Genomic DNA, 14182 nt, shown 5'->3' with positions numbered 1-14182 from the left:
TTTACCACAAAAAGCATGTGTGTCAGGAGGAAGAAATGTCATCACAGATGCGGTCAGACTTCCATAAAAAGGAAGTAGGTGTTTTCCTGTGTCCAGCCCAGTGGGAGGTCTGGAAGGCCACAGCAGTGTCTCAAAGTAACCCATGTGTCAGCAATTAAGATGAACAGAAATAGACTAAGAATATTCTTCAATGAAAATCAGATTTGATTTTATCACTAAGTTTCTTTTAGGATTCTTATTTCTGCATCTACTTGGGATTTGAAATAAACTCCTTAAATGTACATGCTGCTGCTGCTAAGTCGCTTCAGTCGTGCCCGACTCTGTGCGACCCCATAGACGGCAGCCCACATATGTACCTCCAAACTAGCAAATTCACTTACTTCCATTAGTTCCAAATTTGAATTAATCTCTACTGAAGGCCACAGCACAGTCCTAAGGAAATGTCAACATGGAATAGAGTAGAAACAGGATTTGTTTACAATCAATCTTTCATGTGATTACTCATAATCTTTGATTACACCAGGAGTCATTTTTCCCCTACTATATACCCCTCACATCACCAGAAGGATGGCATGCATGGAGAAGACAGCCAAAACTGATTTTTAAATGAATGGTAATAATCAGTTGGAAGAATTAATAAATTTGTAAATGAAAATATTTAGACCTCTAATCACCTTGATTCTGAAGCAGTGTCTTGTCTAGTACCACAGGAAAACAAGGAACAGCATTAGCACAGAAAAAGAGTGATGTCCAAAACCAGGATTTAGAATAAAAAGACATTCCCATAAGGCATCAATAAAGTACAAATAATTTCAATATTGTACCATGAGTAATTATACTATTTTTATCAGATAATATGAGAAAACTATAGAATCAAACTATACCACAAAGTACTTGTCAGCAAAAACCTATTTTGTCACTGAAAAGTTTTAGAAGTAAATGACTATCATTTGACCAGTGAATTTCAATATAAATATTTTTAAAATATAGGCTCAAAAGCTGAGAATCTACAATAAGGAGGAAACAGATGCTTGTTTATAAAAGGATATATTATATTTGCTAAATGGATGTTATGTAAATATACCATCTGATTATGCACAATTATATTTCGGCTACTCCACAATGAAATAACATTAAATTTTTAAGAATTAACTTGAAGTAACGTAAAACAAAACATATATGTACTCCATTTCCTTTAGCATTTCACTGTTGTACAAATGAACCTGCTGCTAAGTAAACCATGATATTAAAAGTATCTTGGCTTCTCTTTTTCTCACCCTGCTTAACAACAATAATCTACATGTTTTTAATAATTCAAAACAGTGGTCCTGGAGAAGGATGCCTAATCTGAATTTCAAATTTCAAATGATCATGCTCTTTAAATAGTATTTGCTAACCTATGTGTTAACCTACTCTATACTTAACTATGAATATTTACAGATCCACACTATGCCTCTAATAAGATATGAGCTACCCAAATAAAAAGAAAATTGTATTACATAGTTTTACGGACCTCTTCTTATTTTGAATAGTTGCAGATAACATGGTAATTGTGAGCATATGATGTTTTCTCTGAAACCAGTGATAATGAGTGATGCAGAGTTCAGAAAGTCCTGGCTTAAAGCCACACTCTTGAATATCTTCATTCCTAGCAAACACACACTGAAGGATTCAGAGTAAAGGGACATGTTATCTGCAATCTACTCACAAATGGCTTAGAATAACAAAATATATATGCGTATACGTATGCATGGATACAAGGAAACAGACAGAAAGATAAAGCAAATGTGGCAAATGTTAAAAATGGATGAATCTGGATAAAGGGTTAGCAGTTCTCCATAATAGTTTTGCAATTTTCCTATAAATCTGAAGCTATTTTATAATATTAATTAAAAAAAAAAACTCTCCAAGGCTGTGGTAAATTTATCTCAAAGTGACTGACTAATTGAAATACACCTATTAAGCGTGAATTCTGTCCAACAATTGTGCTAGTGGAGATAGCTACTAACAATGCACAAGCATGTACCAATGTAGACATGGATAATATCCAGGGAGCGTGTGTGCATGCTCAGCCACTCAGTGGTGATCGACACTCTGTGATCCCATGGATGGTAGCCCACCGGGATCCTGTGTCCCTGAAATTCTCCAGGCACAAATACTGGAGTGGGTTGCCATTTCCTTCTCCAGGATATCTTTCCGACCCAGGATAGAACCCATGTCTCCTGCATCTCCTGCATTTGCAGGCGAATTCTTTACCACTGAGTCACCTGGGAAACCCCTATCCAGGGAAAGTACTCTATAAAAACCAAAATACTAGAAATAACCTACATGTCCACTGCAAAAGGAATGAATTGTGATGGAGTAAATGAAACACTATTCAGCAATACGAATGAATAAACTGAAGTACACATAAAAGAATACATCTCATAAACCATTATTCAGTGAAAAAAGCCAGATATAAAAGAGTTTATGCTGTATCATTCCATTTATAGAAAGCTCAAAACCAGGCAAAACTGAACTATGGTATCTGAGGTCAGGATGAGGGGTAGAGATTGGGTAGGAAAATGGGAGGAGCTGCCAGGGTGCTGGCAGCATTCCATGTGTTGACTGAGTGGGGGTGATGTGGGATGTTCACTCTGTGATAATCCATGGTGCCAGATGCTTACAACTGGCATAATCTTTAATGAAATTTTAAGTGTCTTTTTGGCCTATTAATTCTAAGCTGTCAAATTACAAAACACTGTACAAAAAGGAAACAAAAACATACCAGAAAGTGCTCTCTGATTTTTTAGAATTTCTCAAAACCAAGAAAACACTACAAATTTCAGAAGATAGGATGTTTTTAATGATCCTATAAACTTAAAAGTTCTTCACATGTCTATATATAGCATTTAAAATAAGATCACCACAAAGAGTTACATTTTTTTCAAAGCAAAATTAAGTATTTGTCCTTTGACTTCAATACGCTCCTATTAGAATGAGGTGCAGAGGGCTAAGGGAAGCTTGGCACAAGAACAATACATATACCTCAGCAGAAATTAACAACTATAATAATCTTTTATAGTCACTGCTTTTGTACTCTATAACCTATTCACATCTAATCCTTGACCTTCTTGGAGGCTATCCCTAATTGTCACCTTCAGACATGGTTCTGTTTCTGGAAGAAAACAGGAATTCTCCAGATGTTCTCTATAACATAACATCAGGAAACTGAAAATGGGTGTCACTGAAAGTACTGTATTCTTATCAATAGGTAGAACTATAGAGCTGAGGTAGACTGAAATTTTTAATGCCAACATGTGTCAAATGTTTTATAGGTTCTCAATTATCTAAACTATCAGTTCTCTAAATTCATTGCATATTCCATATACATAATGCAATTTTTATGGTTTTCTTCTTCTCACATAAGGTTGAACCTGTAAAAACCTTTTAAAATCAATTCTTTGTCAACTTTCTTCAATAGAAATTCAATATTTCGACATAATTTTGTACTAATTCAAAGGATAGTTCAGATTCAAAATTTTATTAATCCAATATTAATTGTCTGCCTTGGAATGAAAAGAGCTTGACATACATGGACAAAAGACATTCAGAGATAATGCAAGGATTATTATAGTTTAACAAGTTAATGCACATTACTTAATTATATTAACTTTTTATGTCTAAAAGAAAGGAGGCCAAAAGAACACCCAAGAAGATTTCAGTGGCACGCAGGCTGGTTGACAGCACGTATCCCTCTCTTTGACTGCAAGAATTATCAATCATCAAAAAATAGAAACAACCCGAATATCCATTAGCAAGAGAATGGATAAACTGTGATGTATTAAATGGAATACTATACAGCAATAAAAAAGAATGGCTCAAGCTACACATAAAAATAAAAATGAATCTCAGAAAATTCTAAGCCAACAACAACCCCTTGAGGATTTCCAGCTTAATCCACTGCTTTCCAAAGGCTAGAATATCCCACTGAGAATCTGCAAGATCAGTAAGAATTCAGAATTTCAAAAATTATCTCATGGTAATTCTCAAAAAATCACCACACTTAATTTTGTGTAGTTATAACAGCAAGGAACAAGATTTAACAGGTTATGCATTTTCAATACTGGGGACAAAAACAAAATAAAACTGAACATCTACACAATTCAAGAGATCCCTCATGCTGCCAGAAAGAGTTATTATCAATATGATCCTGTAGCCATGATGTAACTTACACTGAGATTCAGAAAAGTAAGTCTACGTCATTGAAAAACCAGTGAAACACCTAGGAAATATTTTATATACTTAATAATAAAAATATATAATATCCATTACTTTAGTACAGCTGTTTAAATAAGTGACTTTATATGTCCAGAGAAGCTAAAAATAAAAAAGAGAAAGACATGATCGGGGAGGTTTGCTTAGTATATATTTGCATAAGTCTTGCCCCAAACAAAATAAAGCTTAGACTCTGGGGCCCAAGGCAAAGAAACACACAAAGAGTACAAAAATATAGTCCCCAAAGTAAGATAATCATGTTATCAAAAAGCTTTGAAACACTTGTTTGTAAAGGTTTTCTTCAAACTAATTGGAACTGAAACCAATATATTAGAAACTGGTTAGAACAGGCACAAAACACAGATGCATTCATGTCACTCAAATTAATTAGCCACGTTTTAGTAACACATCAGTATATCACTGCAGAAAAGTTGCTTTGCAAACAGAGGACACTGATCTCACCTGATTTCATTCTCATACTGTGGGGATAGTCTACCTGAATTCTGGTAAAAGCTTTTCAGGAAAGAGGGGGCAGTGAAGGAAGGGGCAGAGAAGGAAGTGTGAAGACTTGGAAGACTGGAGGAAGAATTACACTCCTTGTGTATGCGCCGAGCTGGTGGAAGGATGCTGAGTACAGAAAATACAGCAAATTCGTCTTAAGTTATACTATGGAACAATCTTCATTCACTATGAAATAGCATATACACAGGTTCTTGCTATTAATGTAATCAAGGTTGAATTTATATGGAAAAAATTTATATGCTGCATGCAGTTCTCTATTAGATGATGATGACTGGTTCATTATTTCACAAACTGAATTCCTCATCTATGGAGCATTTCTCAGCATATGTGTTTGTCTCTAAAATGCGTGTAACAATTTTAGGACAAAAAGTGTTTATTTTGACTTGCAAAAGATACTTCAAGGGGAAAAAGTAGGAAAGCACAAATAATTACAGGAAACAAGCTCCAGAAGGAAAAACTGATTATCAGTAGTTCAAAGACTTAATTATTTTAAAGATATAAACGCTTCTAAAAATTTAAGAACAACATGTTTGGTTGTTGGGAATCATCATAATACCTTTGGCTTAATGAATGCTAATGTCCATGTTCTTTCTTGCAGCCTGTGTCATCTGCACAATTATCTGAATCCTTAAGTCATCTACAAAGATTTTTTTCCAGAAGATTCTTTTCATAGCAAATTTTTACCATGAAATAAATAGCATCTTCTCATATTGACAGAAACTCTTTGAGTATATACATTACAAAATGTGGAAAACATAAGAAAATACAGACATCATTTATCCTTTAATATTTTAAATTATTGAAAATAACTTTTCCTGGAAAAAGATACTTAATGCCTTGGGTAAATATAAATGATCACAAAAAATGCTTGCTATATACATGAATACTTAGCTCTTTTTCATAAAAGAAAAATCTGAGGATAATTAGTTCTACTATTTTTACATATCTTAAATATCTTGTTTATAATATGAAATTATTTTTAAAAAAATGAGGATTCAATTATATTTTTAAAAGAAATGCTGGTAAATTTAATAGCAACTAATTTAAAAATTAATCTTCTTTTTTACTTAGAGTTCTGATTTTATTTTTTTCCTCTGATTGGAATCCCCATCAAACTATTTCCTAAACCAAATTCATAGGTAAAGAAGAGAAACAAAATTAGTCCTAGGATATAAATTCTGATTTGTACTACACAGTAAGAAGTATAATCATTCTACAATTGCAAACTTTATTATCTCTTATCAAATGCTATATTATTTTGTTAAAGTATTTCCTAAATATCATGTGAGATGATTTCTAATGGATGCATCATGTCAATTATGGTATATGCATTCTTCTTTATAAACATCACTTTATTCTAGATAAAATTTTTAACAATTTTCACATTTGGTGATAATTTTTTCTGAAATTAAATAACAGCCAAATTTTACCCCATGTATAAAGGTAATATGAGTGATTCTTTTTAACCCTTGTGTTTTTCATTGTAAGCTTACAGGAAGCTCTGCTATGCTATTTTCAAATTTCATGAAGGCTTCATGAACGCCTTCATCAAGGAGACACTGAGAAACATGTATTGTCAGCAGGTTTTTTTCAGATAAAACAATGGCATGATATCTTGTTTCCTCCATTTTTTCTAGGAAAAAAGATACTTGCATCCAAAATGTGTGAACCCTGCTCTTTGGGGATGCCTTAAAGCTTGCCTGCTTCCCTTAGTGATGAAGGTTTTGATAATATAATTTATTTTTCTGGTCCTCCTGAAAACTAAATACTGGCCACAGCAGGAAGTCACAAAAACTCTTGAGTCCACAGTGGTCAGAACACAGGGACAGGAGAAATTGGTTCCAGTTTCTGGAGAGAGGTTTGGACTCACCTGCACTGTTCGCTGGAGCTCTGCCTCAGAAGAGGGGAGCGAACCCCATGTGCCTTCCCATCTTGCAAATTCAGCTTCCTCTTCGTGCTTGAAGGTGGGTGGCTGAATGTGTGGGCCCGTCTTCGAAACTGCGGGGAGTCAGAATCCTCCTCAGGGAACGTCTGCCAAGCTGAGGACAGAGGGGAAGCTGGCGGGGTCCCTGGCGGAGAGTCTCCTGGCGAGTAGTCCTGAAATGCAAGCAGTCAGGCCTTTCTCTCCTACATGGATCATGGCAGACCTGTTCAGACACAGCTCAAAAGGGACAGGGTGTCTCTTCTGCCTCCTGAGTCATGACAAACTGTTGTGTTGGTGGTGTTTGTTTTTTTTTTTTTTTGACTCAATCCATTCTGAAGCCTAATCACTATCACCACAGCCCATTTCTTCTGATAAGCAGCTGTAAGACAGCATCCGTAAAGATAGGCCAGAAAGTGAAAGGGATGATAAGAAAAGGTATTCTTCCCTCTCACCCCTTAAGGTAAAATGCTACAAAGCTACTGTACTCTTTTCACTGTTACCAGAAAGATGAAAAGAGATTCTGACCAAAAGAGGGTGGAGTCTGTATTCACATATCTACTGATTTCCGTGACATCTCAGTGGCACGCTTCCTGTACTGTCAAACAATATAACAACGCTTAAGTGTCCAAGTCTCATGGCAAAGACATCAGGAAAATAAAATAAAGCCTGTTAAGTATCCTCCCTCACAGTGGATGTTTCTATCTAACTACATGGTCCCTGAGGTAAAAAAATTTTTTAAAGACATGAAAAACAGGAAATAAATGAAAAGTGAGCTATGCCGGAATGCCTCTCATACTGCATGGGTCGACAACATAAATCTTTCAATTTAGACAAATATGCTGTTTATACTCTCCAGGACAGGCTCCACTGTAGAAAGCTGTAGCTTGATAAACATGGGTTAGGGCTCACGGACTCATAACTGCCCTCAATTCTACTGACAAAAAGTTTGGTGAAAATATTTTAGTATTTTTCCATTAAAAACAAACAGGTTGCATCTGCCTCAGGTTACATGTTACAGGAAACAGGAAACCAAACCTAGTGAGAATTGTCTATGAGATAAAGAGAGCCTAATGTTGCAGTTAAAAGGGTTAAACATAGGGGAGGGGGAAGTAATATGAGGAGAGAACAAAAGATAAAAAGATCACTCTATAAGTACAATAATTATATGGTTCCTTTTTCCATGGCTTTGGATCAATAGTTGTTCAAATACTGTTGCCCAAAGTATACTATCTCCAAACAGTCAAAAGCCTGAGAGAACAGAGTTAGTCAGCCAAAAGTGTGTTCTGTCCCACCAAGAGAAAGCTTCAGTTGAACAGATAGAAATGTCAACTAAAAAAAGATGTACAACTTGAGAGTTGTGAACTAAGTTTTATTTGGCAAAATGAGGACTGCAGCCCAGGAGGCAGTATCTCAGATGTATGACCTTAAATTCATGGTTAACACCAGGCTATGGTCATTTAAGTTTAAAGGCTCCTCTATGTTGGGAATGGTTAAATCATACTAAAAATGATCAATCTGGTAATTATGAGACAATGCTGGGTGCTTTACGAACTATGCCTGTTATTACCCTTAGAGTGATTGGTATGGGACTCAATGGATTTGTGGTAGTAATTTATGGCCTTGACATCTACAGGGATGGATACGAAGGTATAACCTGGGATTCCCATGAATTTAAGGTCATACATGTTAGCAAATTAGAGGTAATCCCAACCAATCTATCATTGGTATGATCCCAGTGGATCAAAGATCTGTATTCTACTAGTATGACCACTTAGCAGCTTTTGTGTGTGTGTGTGTGCATGCATGTGCCTTCAAAGGGGTTGGAGGATGTAATTGACTATATCTAAGCAGAGAAGGCAATGGCACCCCACTCCAGTACTCTTGCCTGGAAAATCCCATGGACGGAGGAGTCTGGTAGGCTGCAGTCCATGAGGTCACTAAGAGTCAGACACAACTGAGCGACTTCACTTTCACTGTTCCTTTCATGCATTGGAGAAGGAAATGGCAACCCACTCCAGTGTTCTTGCCTGGAGAATCCCAGGGACGGGGGAGGCCGTCTATGGGGTTACACAGAGTCGGACACGACTGAAGTGATTTAGCAGTAGCAGCAAGCCTTAGCTGGAATCAAGATTGCCGGGAGAAATATCAATAACCTCAGATATGCAGATGACACCACCGTTATGGCAGAAAGTGAAGAGGAACTAAAAAGCCTCTTGATGAAAGTGAAAGAGGAGAGTGAAAAAGTTGGCTTAAAGCTCAACATTCAGAAAACTAAGATCATGGCATCTGGTCCCATCACTTCATGGCAAATAGATGGGGAAACAGTGGAAACAGTATCAGACTTTATTTTTCTGGGCTCCAAAATCACTGCAGATGATGATTGCAGCCATGAAATTAAAAGACACTTAATCCTTGGAAGGAAAGTTATGACCAACCTAGACAGCATATTAAAAAGCAGAGACATTACTTTGCAAACAAAGGTCTGTCTAGTCAAGGCTATGGTTTTTCCCAGTGTTCATGTATGGATGTGAGAGTTGGACTGTGAAGAAAGCTGATCACCGAAGAATTGATGCTTTTGAACTGTGGTGTTGGAGAAGACTCGTGAGAGTCCCTTGGACTGCAAGGAGATCCAACCAGTCCATCCTAAAGGAGATCAGTCCTGGGTGTCCATTAGAAGGACTGATGCTAAAGCTGAAGCTCCAATACTTTGGCCACCTCATGCAAAGAGTTGACTCATTGGAAAAGACCCTGATGCTGGGAGGGATTGGGGGCAGGAGGAGAAGGGGACAGCAGAGGATGAGATGGCTGGATGGCATCACCGACTCGATGCACATGAGTTTGGGTGAACTCCAGGTGTTGGTGATGGACAGGGAGACCTGGCGTGCTGTGATTCATGACTGAGTGACTGAACTGAACTGAAACCTTAACAACTTTCATAAGCTTTAAATGACAGTAATTGTGCTATTAACCTATTGAATTCTGAGATTTCTATGATGAGAAAAGCAGTGCTACACAACTGCAAGGCCATTGACACCTTACAACATCTCAGGGAGATATCTGTGCTACAATTCAAACAATGCTATATTTTCATACCTGATAAATCCTTTAATGTAACACATTTGATGACCCACATGAAAAACCAGATTTCTGCTTTAAGAGACCCATCCCCTAGTCTTGATGATATTTAAAAAAAAAACAACAAAACAAACCTGGTTTGGTGTGGGAGGCTCATGGCTAAAATATTTATTTTTAATTCTACTAATGTTATTAATTATACCATTTGTATTTTGCTTGTTTCACAAGATTATTATTTCTTGTACTACCAAGTGTATGACTGAGCTGCCAATGAAGATGATGACCAGACTTGAAGCAGCTGATCAAATGTATAGCTCAACATATGATCAATGATTATAATAGTGTAACTCTAGGTATGAAAAGATGCAACGAGCGGGAATACTTTCCTGGACCATAACTAGAAGACAGGTGTCCAGAGATCTTTGACTATTAAGACCTAGTCCAGTAATAGCCCGTTGAGTGTCTTATCAACAAAAACCTTCTTCAGAACTGGGAATGAGCCTTCCCAGCAACACAGGACAAAATGGTCATGAAATACCCTGCAAAATATGGTCAGATTTATGAGCACAAGGAGGCCGTGTCAACTATAAATTGGCACTTAGCAAGAGCATTGCCAAAGACTGAATAACAAAGGTGTTTGCCATCTGTCTCAATGGAGATTGAACCCCATGCTGCTATAGCTGTTGACCTTCAACAACCCCTGAGGGAGTTCAGGGTGGAGTGAGGCACTCTGTGCTCCAGGGAATCTGGTGGGACAGGTCTTTAGATAGTTGCATGTTTTTAGGAACAGATTTTATTATCTCAATCCTTGCATCTCCTCATATCTAGAGAAGCACTAAATCCCTTCATGGTGATATCAGATCCTCCTAACTAAGAAAACCCTTTTGTAAAATGAGTGCTTATGGTATTGAACTCCCCCTTCACCAAAACCTTATATTGACTTTCCCCCACTGCTGCTTTGGAGCATCTCTCAGAGCTATCTGAGATGCTGCCTCCCAGGCTGCAGTCCTCATTTTGCCCCAAATAAAATTTAACTCACAACTCTCAAGTTGTAGATCTTTTTTTAGTTGACAGAAACAAGCTAATATACAGAATCTTCTTTGAAATAATAAAGGCTCATGAGTTATTTTTTAGAAGTCATAAAGGACTCATAACAAAATAACTAAGCAGGCATAATACCATATTAGTGTTTGTTTTTGCCAAACTGAAACAGCAGAAAAAAGGAGAGCTCTACTTGAATACCTTCTCTGAAGCAACACTGTTGGATCGTTCAAAGCTGTCCACACTTCCAAGCCGACCTCTCATTCTGTTAGCTCCCTGTGTGAAGAGTAAAATTAAATCATTCACACGGTTTGAATTTTTACTTTAAAATTATAAAAGGCAGCTGTCTGTTCGTGTTAGCATGAAATCCATCCTTTGGGGGTTCACTCAAATTTGTTGGCAGCACTGGTCATAGCAAACATCCTCTTCCAACAACACAAGAGAAGATTCTACACATGGACATCACCAGATGGTAAATACAGAAATCAGATTGATTATATTCTTTGCAGCCAAAGATGGAGAAGTTCCATACAGTCAGCAGAAACAAAACTGGGAGCTGACTGTGGCTCAGATCATGAACTCTTTATTGCCAAATTCAGACTGAAATTGAAGAAAGTAAGGAAAACCACCCCTGGAGAAGGAAATGGTAACCCACTTCAGTATTCTTGCCTGGAGAATCCCATGGACGGAGAAGCCTGGTAGGCTACAGTCCACGGGTCGCAAAGAGTCGGACACGACTGAGCGACTGAACGGAACGGAACGGAAGGAAAACCACTAGACCATTCAGGTATGATCTGAATCAAATCCCATATGATTATACAGTGGAAGTGACAGAGATTCAAGGGATTAGATTTGATAGAGTGCCTGAAGAACTATGGACAGAGGTTCTTGACATTGTACAGGAGGCGGTGATCAAGACCTTCCCCAAGAAAAAGAAACTCAAAAAGGCAAAATGGTTGTCTAAGGAAGCCTTACAAATAGCTGAGAAAAAAAGAGAAGTGAAAGGCAAAAGAGAAAAGGAAAGATATACCCATTTGAATGCAGAGTTCCAAAGAATAGCAAGGAGAGATAAGAAAGCCTTCCTTGGTGATCAAGGCAAAGAAACAGAGGAAAACAATAGAATGGAAAAGACCAGGGATCTCTTCAAGAAAATTAGAGATACCAGGGGAACATTTCATGCAAAAATGGGCACAATAAGGGACAGCAATTGTATGGACCTAACACACCATCATGATTATCTGGGTCGTGAAGATCTTTTCTATATAGTTCTCCTGTGTATTCTTGTCACCTTTTCTTAACATCTTCTGCTTGTTGCTGCTGCTGCTGTTAAATCACTTCAGTTGTGTTCGACTCTGTGCGACCCCATAGATGGCAGCCCACCAGGCTCCCCCATCCCTGGGATTTACCCCCCAGGCTCCCGGACCCTGGGATTTACTGGGGAGCCTGGTGGGTTGCCGTCTATGGGGTTGCACAGAGTCGGACACGACTGAAGCGACTTAGCAGCAGCAGCAGCAACAGAAGCAGAAGATATTAAGAAGAGGTGACAAGAATACACAGAACTATATAGAAAAGATCTTCACGACCCAGATAATCATGATGGTGTGATCACACACCTAGAGCCAGACATCCTGGAATGAGTCAAGTGGGCCTTAGGAACAAAGCTAGTGGGGGTGATGGAATTCCAGTTGAACTATTTCAAATTCTAAAAGATGATGCTGTGAAAGTGTTGCACTCAATATGTCAGCAAATTAGGAAAATGCAGCAGTGGCCACAGGACTGGAAAAGGTCAATTTTCGTTTCAATCCCAAAGAAAGGCAATGCCAAAGAATGTTCAAACTACTGAACAATTTCACTCATCTCACACGCTAGCAAAGTAATGCTCAAAATTCTCCAAGCCACGCTTCAGCAATACGTGAACCATGAACTTCCAGATGTTCAAGCTGGATTTAGAAAAGGCAGAGGAACCAGCGATCAAATTGCCAGTATCCACTGGATAATTTTAAAAGTAAGAGAGTTCCAGAAAAATATCTACTTCTTCTTTATTGACTATGCCAAAGCCTTTGACTGTGTGGATCACACACAACAAACTGTGCAAAATTCTTAAAAGAGATGGGAATACCAGACCACCTGACCTGCCTCCTGAGAAAACAGTATGCAGGTCAAGAAGCAACAGTTAGAACTGGACATGGAATAACAGACTGGTTCCAAATTGGGAAAGGAGTGCGACAAGGCTGAATACTGTCACCCTTATTATTTAACTTACATACAGAGTACATCATGAGAAATGCTGGACTGGATGAAGCACAGGCTGGAATCAAGATTGCCGGGAGAAATATCAATAACCTCAGATATGCAGATGACACCACCCTTATGGCAGAAAGCAAGGAAGAACTAAAAAGCCTCTTGATGAAAGTGAAAAGAGGAGAGTGAAAAAGTTGGCTTAAAACTCAACATTCAGAAAACTAAGATCAGGGCATCTGGTCCCATCACTTCATGGAAAATAGATGGGGAAACAATGGAAACAGTGAGAGATTTTATTTTGGGGGGGCTCCAAAATCACTGCAGATGGTGACTGCAGCCAGGAAATTAAAAGACACTTGCTCCTTGGAAGAAAAGTTATGACCAACCTAGACAGCATATTAAAAAGCAGAGACATTACTTTGCCAACAAAGGTCAGTCTAGTCAAAGCTTTGGTTTTTCCAGTAGTCATATGGATGTGAGAGTTGGACTATAAAGAATGCTGAGCACTGAAGAATAGATGCTTTTGAACTGTGGTGCTGGAGAAGACTCTTGAGAGTCCCTTGGACTGCAAGGAGATCCAACCAGTCCATCTTAAAGGAGATCAGTCCTGGGTGTTCATTGGAAGGACTGATGCTGAAGCTGAAACTCCAATACTTTGGCCACCTGATGAAAGCACTGACTCATTGGCAAAGACCCTGATGCTGGGAAAGATTGAAGGTGGGAGGAGAAGGGGACAACAGAGGATGAGATGGCTGGATGGCATCACCAACTAGACGGACATGAGTTTGAGTGAACTCTGGGAGCTGGTGATGGACAGGGAGGCCTGACGTGCTGTGATTCATGGGGTCGCAAAGAGTCAGACACAACTGAGTGACTGAACTGAACGACATTAAAGAATGTCTCCAAACATTCTTGGGTTTCATTTGGTGGGGAGGGAAAAGGCATTAAGCTTCACTTTAATTTTTAATCAAAGTAATACCTACACAAAGTTTCAAAAGTCAAACTAGGGACTTCACTGGTGTTCTAGTGGTTAAGAATTTACCTTCCAATGCCAGGGACACAAGTTTGATACCCAGTTGGGGAACTAAGATCCCACAATGCCAAGGGGCATCTAAACCCACG

General features: G+C 38.3%; 1 protein-coding gene across 4 annotated transcripts in view; it reads right to left on the bottom strand.

The window, feature by feature from the left end:
• Positions 1–14182, bottom strand: part of TBC1D4 (TBC1 domain family member 4) — a 234269-nt gene that overhangs the window by 42185 nt on the left and 177902 nt on the right. For 3 of the 4 annotated variants that reach the window (XM_055426465.2, XM_055426468.2, XM_055426467.2), the window contains exons 9-11: positions 11021–11095; positions 6650–6876; positions 4720–4884 (exon numbers count right to left, since the gene is read on the bottom strand). In XM_055426465.2, the coding sequence (XP_055282440.2) occupies positions 4720–4884; positions 6650–6876; positions 11021–11095 (467 nt within the window). The remainder of the gene's footprint in view (positions 1–4719; positions 4885–6649; positions 6877–11020; positions 11096–14182) is intronic. The other variant, XM_055426466.2, reaches the window with a different exon arrangement.

The sequence above is a fragment of the Moschus berezovskii genome, chromosome 13, assembly GCF_049115385.1.
Source record: "Moschus berezovskii isolate FMDL1 chromosome 13, NW_MosBer_1.0, whole genome shotgun sequence".
Taxonomy (NCBI): Eukaryota; Metazoa; Chordata; class Mammalia; order Artiodactyla; family Moschidae; genus Moschus; species Moschus berezovskii.
Note: the sequence above shows the minus strand (reverse complement) of the source record. Positions and strands in the feature narration are given on the sequence as shown.